Here is an 18,381-nt window from a genome sequence, read left to right as displayed (position 1 = left end):
CACTGATGGAGCAGTGCATCATACAGAGCAGATGCTTGTCAGCACACAAGGTCAAGCAGCGTGTGGAAAGAAGTAGAACTGATATCAGTGCTAAAAACACTGAGATAAAGGCAGCAAAAGCCACGTGTGAGATCTGCAAACTCACAGCAAGACAGAAGTCATGACTGCCAGATGAGCTTTCATGAAAAAAAAAACAACTAAGAAGAAATCGACGATTTCTGCTCAAATGTTCCCACACAATAAGGAATTACGCATTTGTTTTGATGGCGGTTTCTGAAAAACTGTTCGAAATTACTTAATTTAATCTGATTATGACAACATGATTTTAAAATGATATCAAATTTGTTTTAATTAAGCTAACCCATTAACTTAATGTATTAATACTGTGTTAATAATTTACTACCACTAAGGAACAATCCAACACAAAATACACATTTTGTTTTTTTCAACAACTAACTAACAAAAACAAAAAAAAGGGTTTTCTGATGCTGACCCAATGCAAATTACCACCAAGCTGAACTTTTCATTTTCTTAATATGCTCCATCTGTGGTTTATTAAAGCTAATATCAAAACCCTGGATGTCGTTCATCTCTTAGTGAATAAAAGTACAGGATTATCAAATCATTAAAAAACGGCTTAACATTTAGGTATCATGATTCTGCAGGTCATGATTAAAGTCAGGAACCGAACCAGGTTGCCACAAACTCACGTATCTTTAATTAACACCGATTGTTTCAGGGTGGCTCATGCATGATATTAGAATGATTATTATTGTGAGGACTTGAAACAACACTAGGAAGCTCTTGAACCGGAGCTGTTCACTTCACAGTTTACATTATTTCCCTGGGAAAATATGTTGCTTTCTTTTAAACACACACCTTGATACAAACAGATAAAAACAATGTTAAATTGGCTCTACATAATATAGGGATAAATAAGAGAGTCAAGATGTATTAATTCAATGTATTAAGGGGTTCAATATTAATTAACACTGACTAATATATGAATCTCATGCTGTACTCTCTCTCTCTCTCTCTCTCTCTATATATATATATATATGAAAAAAGGTTCAAATGATTAAAAAAAAAAAACATTTCAGGACATTTATATAAACAGTAAACAACATGCAGACGACAGAATTCCTCTGGTCCTCACTTTTACAGAAAACCGTGCAAAGAAACTAAAATAGTACAGCAAGACCCATCTACAGTGGCTATTTCCAAGACCCCCACTGATATCATATACCGTAGAATAGACAGAAATCAATAAGTGAGATTCGTCCTTCTGGGGAACTTTTAAAAGGCACACACATACATATATATCTACATCTATCTTAGTTACTTTTAAGAAAGAACAAACATTTGAAATGCAAACAGGGCCCTTATGCGTCTATATACAGGAACAAAAAGGCTTACCTGCTGGGGCACAACAAATTGTATTATACTGTCTGCTTTACACAGCTCCTTATCTACAGTAAATGGTGCCAAACAATGACTTTTGGAGCTACAGTATGAACGTCATGAAATGACTCAGGCTAGTCACATAGCTTTTTACACCAACACTAATTTCTAATGCACACTGACAAGCAGTAATTACGAAATCAAGTGCTGAAACTGTAGTCAGGAAAAGCTCCTTCCCTCTGAAAAGTCTGAGTGGATTTGGGTTCACATGACACAGTAGTATTAAAATGATGCTTTTCGAACGGCTCTGGAGTTGCTGCAGTCAATGCACTGAAATAGTTTAATGAAACCGTTTTTTTGTGGCCCTGCTCGGTATTTAGTGTCAAAGGCCTCATTTAGAGGACTGGAAAGACATCATGGTGAAATTAAGTCACTGCGCTGCAGCTGAATGATGCTAATGTTGCAGTGGCACTGTTCCATAATCTCCTTTCGGTATGTAATTAAGGGGCCTGTTGCAGAGTGACGGCAGCAACTCAGCTCAAAGGATCATCACTCTGCAGCAAATCCAGTTACCGGTAACTGTGAATAAACTGATTCGCCACAATACAGGTAAACCAATCATTACAATGAAGGCATAAAGCCTGAAAATCAAAACATCAATGCTCTGAGATTTTCTCTCAAAGGAAAAAAAATAACAAAAAAAGCACATGAATATTTTACAACTAGCAAGACACATCTTAGTGGCAGGTAGAATCATTTATGTGCCCCATTGTTTTTTTGTTTAATAATTTAAAAATATATATCTTATTGGTCCCCGAATGTGCTTCCAAGTGATCCAAGGCTGTTGTCAGCCATTGATTTCTTCAGTTAAAACCAGACAATTATTTTTCTCTAGTGCTGCTAAAGGTGACCTAAACAGGGGATTGGAGTGGTTGACCCATGTCTGCCTGCCTAAGTGTTAATCTATTTTTGGGGTTGAATTCCATGGTTTTCTTACTAAAATAAAAGACAACCATACCATTGGATTAAAAAATAAATAAATAACAATCGACAATCTGAAAACGATTTTAGACATTTTTATTGACACTTTGTATTGCAAAATCAATGCAACAGTAGCCAAGGCTGTCTGTAAATGTTTTAGAATGCCACTATCTTTTAGTAGAGCAGTGTTCCAGTATTTAGGAACTACTATTTATGCAGTTTAGCTAAATAGAATATTAATGCATCAACATGAAATGCCATCTACTGTCCATACATATCTGATATTAAAAGTAGCGAGCATTAGTCATAATAACCTAGTTCATTGCTCTGCACATGCAATTGCTAACGATTGCAGTTGCATTCCTGTCTGTGCTAAAATATAATTCTCTGGCCAATTCCATTTACCGCAACACACAATCAAGTACTTCCTAGACACATTTCAAATTTGCAAAAGAATGTTTAATATTTACATTTCAAGTGCTTTCATTTTTTACTATTGCAGGATAAATTGAACAGCGTCTCAGTATGCATTAGCCCTGAAGCTACTCTAAGCTACAACTGGTTGCTCTGTAAGCAATGGAAAACAATCCCTGAAGACTCAGAAGAAATAAGAAAAGACTGCAGATTCCTGCTGTTTGATACAAGGCAGAGGAAACAACCCAAACACCTCAGTAGTGTATATATTTCTAATTCAAAACATACAGGACAAAATTCCACTCTAATTACAGCATTACCCAGCACAAGCCATCAAACCATCTGATCTTAAAAACATTAACCACCTACAATCCAGGTGAACACCTCATTAAAAGAAAAACATATATAAAATGATCTACTGGCATACTGTAGCTTCTACATATTAAAGCACGCATGTGGCCAAATCTTTCCTGATAACTTCATTTTTAGTGATGGGGGTGACTAACAGTGGCTGAAGAGACTATGCATGCTGTAGATCAGTGGTACTCAACTCTGATATCTGGCCTTTACTCCAACCAGGAGGCTAGGAGGCTGTGTGGTCCAGTGGGTAAAGAAACAGGCTTGTAACCCAGAGGTCCCCGGTTCAAAACCCACCTTAGCCACTGACTCATTGTGTGACCCTGAGCAAGTCACTTAACCTCCTTCTGCTCCGTCTTTCAGGTGAGATGTAGTTGTAAGTGACTCTGCAGCTGATGCATAGTTCACACACCCTAGTCTCTGTAAGTTGCCTTGGATAAAGGCGTCTGCTAAATAAATAAACCAGGTCCTAAATGAGTTGCCTCTTAGCAGCGTCAATTAACTACATTAGAACCTGCTTAGAGTGAAAACCTGGACTGGATTAGATCTCGAGGGCCAGAGTTGAGTACAACAGCTGTAGATTGTTAATGCTTTTTATTCATAATTTACATTATATGCAATCAAGCATAACACATAGAGATGAAACAATATTACACAATAGTATACAGTACATTAAATCAATTATTCTAAAATGTCCAGATGTCGCCCCCCCCCCCCCCCCCTTTACTTGCAAAAAATTGGTCAATTTATTATATTCAAAAATGCAATCCCTGACTCAAGTGATACATTGTGATATTCTGACCGGTTTGTGGTCCTGACCCCTTCTCTCTGTTTCACACACATGCTTTTTAACAGTTAGAATGGAGGCTTTAATACTCAGTATTCTTCTAAATCAAAGAACTTTGCTCTCTGTAGTGCCAAGCAAGGACATTTAAGTTCCTCACTAAAGATTTCAGATTAAATCCTTCAACCAACCTGAAACAGTTGGCCAGGTAGCACTAACAGATAAAGGCTTTCATAAAAGCAAAATGAGGTGCTGCTGTTGCTCTCAGCCTCTCACCCTGTGACAGTTTGAGAGGCGCTCCACTGACAGTATAATCAGTCAATTCAATCAGAGAAATTCTATAGTACAATGCTAATTTTCTTTTACTTTTTCTTTTCACTGTTAGATCAAGCCACCTGCTAAAAGCACTGATGTGGAACGGCTCAATATTAGCTCTGAAATTAGTAGCAGTCCCCAGTTAAATACATGCCACATTCAGTGTGGGATAGACACTGTTAATGGCACATAAGCCCATCACCTGGGAACTACACAATTACTTGAGTGAGTCTCTATCCAAATCATTCAGACAGCTCAGTACCACTTACACCAAGGCCAGTTCAAATAAAATAAAAAAAATAGAAAACCGTTACACAGTCTCATGTTTTAAACTAATTTTGCTAGAAAATATCACTTTCCACAACACAGAAGGCAATACTAAAAACAAAACTAAAAACAGAGATGTTTAGTGTTGTTCACCAAACAGTACTAGCTAAACTCAGTCTGCCCAGGTGTGAAAGAATTGCCCATCTATGTTGTTTCTCATATGATACTATACATTATTTCTTCCTTCCTTAGAAATGAGATCTGGATTTTACACCACAGTGCACTAAAGCAGGTAGCACAGATTCCACTGGGCCAGAAAGTAACAAACTCAGCTTGAGGCAAGCCTTGGATGTAACACATTTACCGTCTACCCAGCAGGGTGTCTTGGAACACTGCTATTTTGATGTCCTTTTGCTTTTTATTTTTCACATATCTCAAAACAGAAATAAAGTACATGAAACATTATCATTGTACAGTAGGTGCTAAAGGGCTAAATGCAGTGCTCGCTCGACGTTCCACCATTCAATAACGAATTTAATTCACTGTTAGGCCATGTTGACAGTAAATTATAAAAATCCTATATTTTCCCCTAAGGTTCTTCACTAGTTCACTGTTTTCAATATTTCATGTCAGATAGTGAAATAAGGAGGGGCACTATATACAGTATTTGAAAAATAACACTAATCTTGTATTGCTAACAACATCCATTACTACTGCAAGAATTAGCAAAAACACATTACCTACTATGACTGTAAATACAAAATTAGAGGTATAAATATATATTTCAAGTTAAATCACCATGCTCTATATCCACTGTATGTACTGCAGTGCCATAGTGCCAAAGCAAAAGCTTGGGGATGAGACTGAAGAAATTCAACCAGAGGGCTGGTCACAGCAGCACTACTACTCTGTGCACCCAAGCCATTTTAAACCATTTGTTATTTACCATGATTTACAATTCTTAATTGTGACTTAACATGCGTGTTGTGCTGAAGCAATCCTTCACTATTTCTTTACTGCATGTTTAGCATGGTATACCACATTTCACTCTTATAAGGGCTATCTGTTTACGGTATACTGTAGTTATAGCCATGTAGACTGTGTAGACATAATAAGAAACTGTTGAGCACAACTTGACATTTTTCACTTTAATAGCTAAGAAAATCAATGTGGATTTACTCTGTATGAAAAAAAACAATAGGAACCTGGGTCGGGGAGTGTTATTATATCTTGTCTGAATGCAGCACATTTTTAGGGAGAATGGAGGGGGGGGGGCATGACCATGCACAGTATTATTTGCTTCTTTTACAGCCTAATGATCTCCAGCTTCTTTTAACCTCAGCAATAAACAGAGAAATGCCAGCTACTCAAGTGCATCTCTCAACCTTTATCAACTCACTTGGCTTACCCTGCTCAGCAGGAAGGTCTGTCTGCATGAGTCAGGCTGCAATGATCAAAGACATCTACAGCAGACTCCTCACAGGGTCGTCGATGGACAACCTGTACAAGATTTATGCCTTAAATAATAAATGAACTAAACACCTTGAGGTAATTGGCTGTGCGAAAGCTTCACACTACGCAAGATAGCTTGTTTGTGAAGCACAAAATAAGCTTAAATAATTAATGAACAATGCAGTGCTTTGGAATTGGCCTGATTTTTACAGGCTTTAAGTGTCGTTCTTATTGAGAAGATGATCATTGTGAAAAATGTGCAGCCTTTAAAGTAAGAGAAAGGTTATAACATAACTACCAGTCTGGGCTTACATGTAGGCAGTAATAATGATAATCTGTGATATTTATAAATAAAGTCCACTTCTGATATCACAGATGTTCTATGTGGGGGATTTTATTGTAATTTATGTAGTCTTAGCCAAGATGTGATAGCACTGTAAGTATTGATTTACATAAAACAATCCACATTTGATTTTCTTAGCTATTAAATCCCAGTTTCATCAAAAACGGTCCACTGAGAACTCCACAGAGCGGGATACCATAGTGGCCCAACGCCCTATTAAGTGACTTTACATTGGTGTTTCCATTTTTTGTCCACTACCTGTAAGTAAAAATTAATAAATGTATATAGTAAAATAAATACATAAAAACACAATGGACTTGTGCATTAGTAAACACTAGCAAATACTACTGCCTTAACCATAGTAATTTTGGGATCAGTCCACATTTGACAGCCAACAGTGCCACTTGGTACTTCGACTCTGTATTACCCTGAACATGTTTGATGCACCTTTACAAATACTGAGGCACAGAAGACAGTTTTCCACCACATAAGGAAGTGCATTCACCCAGTATTGTGCAGAACAATAAAGGTCTGTGTGATAGATTGGCTAGCCTTGGCCAAGACTGCCCCTGCAGTTTGAGAATGTGTTTATCCAAGGACAAGTTATTTCACCTTCCCATCTGTCCTGTGAAATGTGTAATGTGTAAGACAGGTGGCCTGTTGGATTTTTAAAGCCCTGTGGATGCAAATATGATTAAGAACTCACATTAGCTCTCATGCGAATTCTATATTTAATGAAACAAAAAAAAATCAACTAACTAACTAACTAACTAACAACATAAATAAGATGAAGACAGACTGAACTGAAATTGAAAAATGGCCTGCTGTAATTTGATGGCCTTTTATTTCTGTGCCCTAGGTTTGGCAATAACCCAGGAGTGAAGTGACCGTAAATTGAAGACTAGTGGATCAAGACCTCATTCTGCTTGTCTGAATCAGAGAGGTAAAATGAGAAAGACTAATCTGGATTTGATATTCCTAAAATTCAGACATCATCTTAATTTTTTTTTTGCAGAAAATACTTATGTAAAGTGTTCCGGCATGCCAGTGCAATAGATATGGTATGGTATGTACAAAAACATTATTGCTATAATTATTTCCCCTTCAATGTGCTGTTGTTTACCTTCAATTGAACATATTTTAGCTGAGCATCTGATACTTTAATTACACCATAATAATTATGCTTTTAAAACAGAAAAATACAGAACAAAAATCATCATCACTTCTCTTGTGTAGACAATCTGTATCTAGCCTTGCAGGTATTGTCTTATTTTTCTACCTTCCAAGTATCTAAAAACTGAGTCTTACAACTCCATTCATTATAATCTGTCAAACACTGATAATATCTGATGCATTGCACTGGGATGCAATGTAAATAGTTGTGATGAACGTTGGTATTGTGATGAAGTTGCCAAGCTGCACCAGTATAGAGCACAAAATAAAAATGTTCACAAACACTGTAACATTAAATTATGATGAAATACAAATACATTTAATGGCCTATATGACAACAGTAATTCAAACCAAAAAATTGTAATCTGTTTTTGATATCCTCAAGGTTTGTGCAGTACGTTTGCATAGAATAATATGATTTTAATGGCAATGCATTTAAAATACCCTTTTATTAGAAAAGTTATTTAATTTTGTTTGCTATAAATGTCATTTTGTTTCAGCTTTACTAAACTTAAGATTGTGGACTCTCAAGGTGCTTTTAAGTGTATATTTTTATTATTAGTAAAGCTGTGGGTCAATAAATTTTAACTTGTGTTTATTCAGCAAAAAAGTTGAAACTGTATTTTCCTGTCTCAGTCTTAAATTCAAAGTAATACTGTGTTTTCAGCTAACACTGTCTTCATCACTCCTGCTAATTCATTTTAAAGAGATCAAAATCTGACTTAAATTCGTTCTCAACAACAATGCCTTTATTTATGTTTTCCATTGTAAAAATGTATATGCATGGTGTATAGGCCTTTTACAGAGCTCTAGGTATATCTTCAAACTTAGACAAAAAATGAAACATGTAATACAACTACTATAACAACAACAACAATAATAATAATAATAATAATAATAATAATAATAATAATAATAATAATAATAATAATAATAATAATACCATTTTAAATATAAAAAGGTTTTAAAATGACTTTAAAATCTATTTGTGCAACAAAAAGGAAGAACATACCACACATAACGTGAGCCATGTGCATTACATCAAATAGTTCCAATAAGGAATTTGACGAGCTATGTAAAGTAATGTATATTATTTATAGCACACTGTAGTAGTGTATACATTGAATGGCTTCTGAATATGTTTTCTTGAAACTAAATCTACTCTTTCAAAAGCAAACCTCGTATAAAAATCCAGGTGACCCACGATAATGGCATCTGCTGTTCTTGTATTAGAGTCTGAACTCAAGAGTCCATTATCAGACCAGCACATTTACATGTAATGCAGGATCACCACACATGTTTAGTCATTATGCAATGAGCCAGCCCTGCAAGGTGGCTATCTGTCAGAAACTGTCAGGAGGCTAATTCTTTAAGATTGATACTGGGGCTATTCAGCTATTGCCATTTAGAGCATTTTAACAGATACAGTATTTTGTAAAAACACTATTACCACACATTATAGATTATCCTATAACATTTCATTAATACACATCTATACCTACTTGTAATGCCGGTATTGCAATTTAAATATTATTTTTTTTGCCACACTAAGAAACACAGTAAACATTAGTTACCACCTGGCACAAACAGAATGTCATTCATCCGCATTAAAGCTCTCTCTATCCAGCTGAGTTTCTTAATCCACCCACCCCACTTTTTTTTTTAATCCTATGCCAATTTATTAGAAATATGTATGCATATATTTATCCAACCTTGATTGGATTTTAAAGTTTTACGTGCTGGCATATGGCTGAATGTGTATGGTATGATGTGTAAAAAAGGGAACGAACCTTATCAGGAGATAGCTTTTTTTTTTCTGCAAAACAGGAATATCAGACCTACATTTGACAATCCTATTACATATATTCTGCTGGTAAAAAGACTAGTTCCTAGACTTGCATTTGGAAAAATAAATTAGATAAATTGCATATACAGTTGGTGCAATGAGTCACAAAAGTATGGGGGCAATGACACAATAAAGGATTTTTAATGGCCCACTCACATAAAACAGATCCAATCTCTGCATTTCAAGATGTCTCTGTTGTATGACCTTCCTTGAATCATGTTGTGCTTTTGACACTTTCTTGATTTTATCTGAATTTCATTCATTTTGGAGCTGTATTTCTGCATTACAGAGCCAAAATAAGCATGCCAGTAACTATACTGCAGTCCTATAAATGTACTGGTGTTCTAACATTTTTTTTTTGTTTGCTTGTTTTGTCCCAATATACTACTACAGTATTATTGATTCTGTAGTTGTGTGGAGAGCCACGAACCATAACACTGTTTACAAAATAAATATTTAAAAAAGAATCAACGATAATAGACCATCTGTCTGGAATTTAGATAACAGCTGACTTCAATCACGACATGCACTTTTCATATGCTACTCTGTATCTGTGTACACTGAAGTATGTACTATACTCCCCAAACCACCTAGTAAATGGTGATACTGGCAGTTATTTGCTCTTCTGTCCATTCAATGTGCCATTCAGTTACTACACATGCACATCTTTTTGAGGTTGTCCAGAAAAGCACATATCAGTGGCAGGTCCATTAAAGCAGCGGTGTCATGTTCAATTGTATACTAACCTATGATTCTTGGGTAGCTGCTTACTATCTTCCTCTATTGTTTAACCTTCTTCAGAAACCAGGCCTTGATTGGCTGTATAACCTGTTCACATTACCTAAAAGGTACTTTCAGCTACAGTCATATATACAGTCTCCCACCTGAAGCCTTCTTGCCACTCTATAAACAAAATATACTCGATCCCCTGCTGCAGGGCTCCCCAACCCTGGTCCTGGGGACCCCCTGTGTCTTCTGGTTTTCATTCCAACTGAGCTCTCAGTTACTTAACTATACCCATAATTGCACAAATCATTTGCTTAATTAGACCTTTTTAATGGTTCTCGGCTCCTAAACAGTTCAAGTTACTTATAAAATGAGCTGAAAACAAGTAAAAAGTTATAATTAAGCAAATGATTAGTGCAATTAAGAGTATAGTTAAGTAGCTGAGAGCTCAGCTGGAATGGACACCAGAAGACACATGGGGTCCCCAGGACCAGGGTTGGGAAGCCCTGCACTAAGGACTGCAGCAACAGGTGTTTCTTGCTGTCACCTGTACACGGGTTTGTAAGGTAAAAACATTCTTAAAATATGTAAACTAATTCATTATAACTGTCATGGTATCATTTTGGTGGATAACTGCAGGCTGTCCTCCTGACATGGCATGTTATGCTCCTCAAACACATATTCCAGCTCTGTAGCTTTAAGTCTAATGCTTGATTCCAGGTCTTGTCAATCTCATCTCGTTATGTTTAAAAAAAAAAAAAAAAAAAAAAAAAAAGCCTTATAGGCATGATGTGAACCAATTAATTGCACCTGAAATACTACCAAACTACACTCCTGAAGTGATCACATGCTCAGTGCCAAATACTCTTGTCAATCCTGTGCTGCTGCAACAGCTGTATAATTACTGCATTCCATATCTAAAGACTGCTGCAATACAAAATTCAAAAGAAAGAATGTTGCTTGAGGCTCCCAAATTAAATATTACATAGACCCGAATGAACTTAATTTGTCTTTGATGTTCATTTTTCAGAAGCTGTCTGTGCTCAACATTTTTGTAAAGTTCTTCATATGATCATTAATTGTATAGTATGATAACGGCACTCTGAAAATCAATAGAAATATTTACTGTAATATTGTCTGTTACATTTGATCTCACATACTGTATCAACCCAATACAAACAATCTTCATCTGCAATGAAACCATTTGGATGTGAGTGTTCACATGCACTGCCCAAGCACTGGAAACTGTTGACAGGTTGGGCGAACTGAGGATTGTAAGGGCACTTGCCTGTAGAATTTAACTAAGCTCAAAGTAACATGAGTCATCATCTCAGTGGAATCCGATGGTGTTGACAAACTTGATAAAATGGTGGATCTCCAATGGTTTGCCATTAGGTAATAAATGTTCCTAAACTGCAAAATACGTTGGGAATATGGAAATATATAATTTTATATGAGGTATCTTTTTTTTAGTAACCAATTGATCAATCACTGATTTTAAGTATTTTTATATTCAGGAGTAGTAAAACATCCTAGCGTGAAACATTTGGTAAAATAGGAACTTCAATCTATTAAAATGTATTATGTGCTATATGAAGTACCTCAAGGAAGACTACTCTCACTGTCCAGTAAATTTCTCTGTATAATAGAAAAAATGGATCTAAACTGACTCAAAGCTGTTGCCAGTGAACAAGTGGCTTTGTGGTCCTCTGTTATGTATTACTGGCACCTCAGTGGGAGTACTGTCCTTCAATAGGTGAGGCCTGGGAGACAGGTGTTCTCACCTCTGAATCCTACAGTAGCCATTGCCTTATTGCACGACACCATCTCCACATGCCTCACATCAACAATAAACCTGTGGACAAGCAGGATATTGCTATGCGTGAAGCTTCTTAGTGGAGCCGTCCTCCATAGATTACATCTTTAAAAAGGAATGAGTGCAAGCAGGCAGACTACATTTTAGAGGGAATTTCTTTCTAGTGAAGACTGTGTATTCTCCAAGTAGTCCTTAAGGTAGCTCTCTCTTATAAACAAGGTGATTGTTCTATAGTAAATCTATACAATAAATTATTAAATCCTCTCCCTGGTTGAAGGTACAGGTAGCAAAGAACAAACTGGTAAATAATTCAAAGCCAGGTGCATGCATCAAAACTGAAGTGCTATAGTTTCTACAATCTAAGGAAAGTAGCTCAGGATGAAAGATCAGTGAACAAAGTTGCAACAAAGTAATGCAGACTAGAGAATCCCCACCAAATGTTCTGTACGAATTCGAAGCCTAAATCCACTCTGCATGCTCAAAATGCCCTCAAATAGTCAAATGTAAAAAAAGAAAACATTAACACAGCCAGCCTAATAGAGTTGTACCAATCAATCAAATCATAGTTAATATAAAATCGTAGTTAATGCAGTGCCTTTAATTCACTTACATTTCCTCCAAATTCAATCTACATTAAATCCCATTAGCACAAGTTTATTTATACTGCAGCATTTTAATCTTAGACAACGTGCTATCTTTACCGAGCCACTGTACATGTATCTAACACAAATTCTAGCCTTTTATTTTGTTTATTTTTTTCATTTCATCCACATACTGTAGCTTTACTATTTAATACATGGGTGATTCCAACCCCATGAAACATATAAAATAGGTATTTCTCAAGCAAGGTTATATCTACCTGCTAAGAAAACATGTAAATATAGCCTGTGTCTATTCCAGCACTGAGCACCTTAACCTCTTAGGAATCCCAACAAGCTCTCTATAGCATTCTATACATTCCAAAAAGTGCTTAATCTTTAAATTATGCTCAAAGTTTGGGTCTTTCATACCACACCCTCTAACCAAATGAGACAAGCAGTTTAAACTGTCAGCAGTCAAGTTTTCATACGAAGTGTAATAGCCAACATAAAACTATTTTAGATTGATGATGTTAACTAAATGCACATAATATATTTATCCATAATTCATTTAAACTATTTTAAAACTGACCAACTGCTAGAACTTGTATGTTTCTAAAGCCAAAACAAAGTATGTCCTGAAGCAGCCCCTAAAATGTGAACAGAATGAGGTTTAAAAAGTGTAAGTCTTTATCTCAACATCTACACATTCTGTCCTGATTTGGAATCCCTGTAGATATAATGTATATTCTACTCCATGATAAACTTCATTTCAAGTAAAAATGTAATTTGGATTTGTTTTTTTTAGCTTAATTCTGTGAATGCTTTTATCTATTCTGATATATTTGTACATTTAAATATTAGAGATTAGCAATGTTAAATTGAACACTTCTGAGCCAAACCTGGAGGGATTATTATTTAAATCCAATTAGCAGGTTAACCAAAAAGTACGAAAGGATTTTTGCTTTATGCAAACATTATTATTTGCAACTTGTTTTATAATGCTTAATGAATGAAAGTGTGGGCAATCTATGGGCCCTTAAATAGTAGTAACATAATTCAAGTGCAGTAGGAAGCAATTGGCATTACAGAAAGATTTCAAGCTTTAGGGCAGCCTTATTAGGTTCCACTGTTGTTTAGGTCATTAAAAATCAGTTAATTATTCAGGCTACTTTTTTTCTGAAATGAATAATCTACAATATTAATGGAGATTCTTTTTTAACAAATTACTTTATTTAGTCATGAAAAACAAGTACACTGTTCGAGTTCCAAGACTAATACTTTAATCAAAGCTACTTGAATAAAAACAAAAATCATGCATTTTCCATTGAAAGGAAACTATAAAGATTTTAACATCTCCAATATTTGATGCATGTAGCACGTGCCTTGTTATTTCTGATGTTTGGAAAGGCGTGTCGCATCTAAGAACTGAGTAGAATAAGAACTCAAACCATTTTTCTTTTATTTAGGTACAGATTGTCATCATTTGCTCTCCATCCTAAGAGCAGGTACAGCAATGGAGCTTCCCCACCCTGTCTCACGGATATGCTTCAAGACTGCTGTAACACAGATTGCATAAGACGTTTTAGAAACAAACTTATTCTAAATTGTATTCAAATTGGCTTGAATGGTATTTAGAGCATAGTCCAGGTAACAGCTGTAAAGTTTAGGCCTAATCTGAAGTGTAACGGCTGCATAAATAAAATCCCCATGGCAACAAAATGTGCTACTAGATAACACAGAAAAAAGGATTTATGTGTTTGCTGAGCTGTCTTACCCTAGAGAGATTCTTCAGGCAAATATAGGCCACCTGCCACACGTTATATTAAACTCGATCTTCAGGGCTAATTCTTTGCTTCTTTATTTTCTTTTAAATAACTGGTCAAACAAGTTCCATTGAATATCCTATTTCTGCTTTGTTTTTCTTTAGAATGTATTAGTTATTTAAAGGATAAGTGGAGCTACATTTAATTTCCAAGTAATTTGATGTACCTTTAAGTAGCAGCAGTGTGCTTTATAGAAATCCTCCTGCAATGCAACAGAGCCATGAAATTTATCTTGTTAGAATTGAAGGTTTCCCTGAGAAGACCTGGGACCAAGGCAAACGTGTCAACTTGTAGATCAGTTAGTGATGTAGTATACCTGGCCAAACGGCAGTTCTCTAGCACTGAAGGAAGTGATGTTTAATACAAATGGTTGGGATACATGTGGGAGCGAAAGGATTCAATAACGTACCAAACACCTTTTTAAAAGATGATTGTACACACACGTGTGTGATCTCTGTAGTAGTAAAATGAAAAAAATCAGATGAACTGACAATACGGAAGTTAGAAGAACAGTCATATCGCATTACATAGATCAAGGTGAGGTTTGTGTGTATATATATATATATATATATATATATATATATATATATATATATATATATATATATATATATATATATAATGAAAGGTAATAATCAGACACATTCTTGATAACGCTTTAATAAAAATACAATAGTCTTTGCTCCAAGGTCCGACTCCCAGATTACAGCAACCACATCTGGCAAAGCAGTAAGTACTATTATGTTTGTGATTTTCAGTTGCCTCTATGCTACACTATACCTTAGAAGAAAGCAGACAGAGATAGCAAATTAATTGAATGGCACTGTACCCTTGCGTTAGGTTTCAGTAGTAACCATGCAGTGCTTGTGGAAAGCTCTCGGAACTTCAATGACCAGACAACTTACAACTAACGTTTGTTACTAACATATCCACAGCTGATGACGTAAACTACACATACAGTACAGTAGGTGTCCGGTATGTGGAATAACATCTCATAGCTCAGCTTAACATAAAAATTGACAGTGTGTGGAAAAACTAGTTTGAACACATTTAGACGAGCGGTTCAAAAAACAGGAAACAGAAACCCATACATATACAGACAGACAGTTACCCAAGTTGCTACACCCCACATGAGGATAACAAAGCATTCACCACTCTACAAATCTATCAATACCATATGAAGCTAACATACTGTACATATCATTTACTGTGTATGTAAAAAGAAAAAAATAAAGAAAGAAACTAAATTAAAAGGCATTCTGTGGGCTTGAGTAGAGCTGTCTCAGTGTTATACTCCCTGTGGAATACGGGAAAACTGCACTTTGCACAACTGCTTTTATCTCACTAGTTTGGTAACTTTTAACAGGTACCAAAGCTTTAAATGGCAAAGTTTTGTATCAAATAATTTGTTTGAACTTTGTTCAGTTATTATTATTTATTTCTTAGCAGACACCTTTATCCAGGGCAACTTACAATTGTTACAATATATCACATTATTTTTACATACAAATACTTTTTTTTTTTTTTTTTTTTTTTTTACACATTATTTTTACATACAATTACCCATTTATACAGTTAGGTTTTTACTGGAGCAATCTAGGTAAAGTACCTTGCTCAAGGGTACAGCAGCAGTGTTGTCCCCCATCTGGGATTGAACCCACAACCCTCCGGTCAAGAGTCCAAGGCCCTAACCACTACTCCACACTGCTGTTATATGTTAATGGTAACCAATAAACTCATGTAAAAACAGAAGGCTACTTTTTAATTTTAATAATTTTCAGTTTTCATAATCAACCTTTTTAACATATATCTAAAAAACAGAACAATACAGTCTGTTAACCCAACTCCCAGCCAAGTCTTCATACAAACAGCTAGTACAGTGCATGAATGCAACTTCTGGCTGGTTCTGCATGCGGATGCTATGTGATGTGATGGACTCTTGATTTACACTTAAGATACAGAGCGATACAGCCCTGCCTTTGCAATGAGAACTAGTGCATTTCAACAGATAAATCCTGTGGAAAATAGTGTTCCAATAAGGGAAACAACATAAGAGCACATCATTTTATAGCTCCATCAACTGAATTTAGATAGCGTTATTGCCGGGGGCACAGTAAGCAAGGATGTTTATGCGAGTCATGTAGCTCCTAAAGTTGAATGTGTGCTGGAATACTGTACAATGTTTGTATTACTAAAACAATACAGTCTGCACTGGTGATCTTTTTTTACAATGTTAAATGATAATGTTATAATGGAGCGCCATTTTTTATATCCCGGTCCTATCTGGAGGGAAGGGGGGAGGAGGGAGGGAATTACCATGGTGATGAGGTATGTTGTTGCCCTCCAAGGTGGAGTGTCTTGGGCCTAGAAGCTGAACAGGAGCTGGCATTAGCTGGCCTCTCCCAGTAGGGGTCGCTGTGGAAAAACGTGAAAATCTCTTAAAGGCTTTCGGACAGAAGATGACTAACCCCCCTCCCCCAAAAAATAAACCCATGAATATTCTAAATAAATAAATAAATAAATAAAAAGATTTCCAAATCTGATGTGGTTTTTTTTTTCGGTTCTCTGGTGTTATCAACAGATGTGTGCACTTTTGGAGATTAATATTAAAGCACAAACTTAATTACTGGTCTGCTAGATTCTACCCGGCAGACATCTATGACTATTCCATCAGCTTCTCCAAGTGCAATGTGCCATAACTTTGAAGACCATCTTTAAAAGATTTTGTCAGATAAGATCTTATAAAACTCCTCACTGACTCACCTAACAAATATACTTTAAATCCCTATATGTCACGTCCCTTTAGTGTTCTGCAACTAGGTTGAAGATGGCAGGCAAGCTCTATATATTACATTTTGTGGTTGAAATTGACTTTAACTGTATAGTGAATTATTGAAATTTTAGTGACCCTCCAAAAGGGTCTGTCAGAACTGATACCATGTTCCATTTTTCAAATGCAATGCTTTTATATATATATATATGAGAGTATCTTTGCAATTGAATCATAAAGCCAAGCTTTAAAAAAAAGGTGCCAGAGTTTCATTGCAGAAATGGAAAAAGCAGACAGCAGGATTTCACTCTAGCTACATAACATTTAATAAACCCCAAATTGTGATGTGCATAATATTAACAGCATGTATCTGTATAACACTATCACTGTTGCAACCTCCCTTCTTGGTTTTACACTACAGTTTATTTTTCTTCTGATTGTGCTTTTGTTAATGCAGTATATTACATTTTGTCTTGCATGATTTCAAACATGGTTTCTCAGTTTCACACATTAACATTAAACATCATTAGTGAATTGACAGAATTCAGACACAGACATAACCAGGCATTTAAAGAAAGGGACTTTTTAATGAAAGTCACATGTATGTATGCAAAAATGTTGACTTACAGTATATAAAAATAAATGAATCAATAACAAAGCATTGTATATACACAGAATGTTTCAGTGTACTACATTTTAGTTAATTCTATTACATTAGTATTGTATTCCTGAACTTCTTTCAAAACACTTTAACCACATGTTTTAGGCCCTATCAACAATCAAAATAATCTTGTATGATAGTCTATTGTACATACTAACCCATATAAATAGGATGTATGATGCAAAGTGGTATACAGTATAACGATTAGAGGGCTAGCAGTACAGGAATTCAATCCTTTTTAACAGCTTACTTTGGTATAATTATTTTTTTACATTAGTGGATTTACAGTAATAGATACCAGTAGGCATTGTAATTGTTTCATGCAGCAAGCTTGTATTAAAGTTGGATCATTGAACACACTACAGATCTGAAAGGCGTACATGCTTTTTGGAGAGGGACAGTATGGTAGTACAGTTGAAATGTCAATTATTATTTTAATCCTAGCTGGAAAGACATAAAAGTAAACTTTATAAAGAACCACAATTTGAACTAGGTGTGGGGCTGTGTCAATGATTGCAATTTTCTCTGTTTTGCAATGGCTGTGTTCTATAAACATGCTGTCAAACAGCAGAGCCACAAAATTGCACATTTAAATTATGGCCAGGAACTGGAGATTTATCCCATTTATCAAAAGAAGACCAGTATTACTCACTATGCCAGGCATTCTTTTA

General features: G+C 35.6%; 1 protein-coding gene across 4 annotated transcripts in view; it reads right to left on the bottom strand.

Annotated features, from left to right (window-relative positions):
• Nucleotides 1-18,381, bottom strand: part of LOC117422277 (neuronal PAS domain-containing protein 3) — a 237,578-nt gene that overhangs the window by 173,584 nt on the left and 45,613 nt on the right. For 2 of the 4 annotated variants that reach the window (XM_058987671.1, XM_058987673.1), the window contains exon 2: nucleotides 16,596-16,694. The exons of the other annotated variants lie outside the window; for them this stretch is intronic. In XM_058987671.1, the coding sequence (XP_058843654.1) occupies nucleotides 16,596-16,694 (99 nt within the window). The remainder of the gene's footprint in view (nucleotides 1-16,595; nucleotides 16,695-18,381) is intronic. 4 annotated transcript variants of the gene reach the window in all.

This window comes from Acipenser ruthenus, chromosome 15 (assembly GCF_902713425.1).
Source record: "Acipenser ruthenus chromosome 15, fAciRut3.2 maternal haplotype, whole genome shotgun sequence".
Lineage (NCBI taxonomy): Eukaryota > Metazoa > Chordata > Actinopteri > Acipenseriformes > Acipenseridae > Acipenser > Acipenser ruthenus.
The sequence above is the reverse complement of the archived record's forward strand: the minus strand, read 5'-3'. Positions and strand labels throughout refer to the sequence as shown.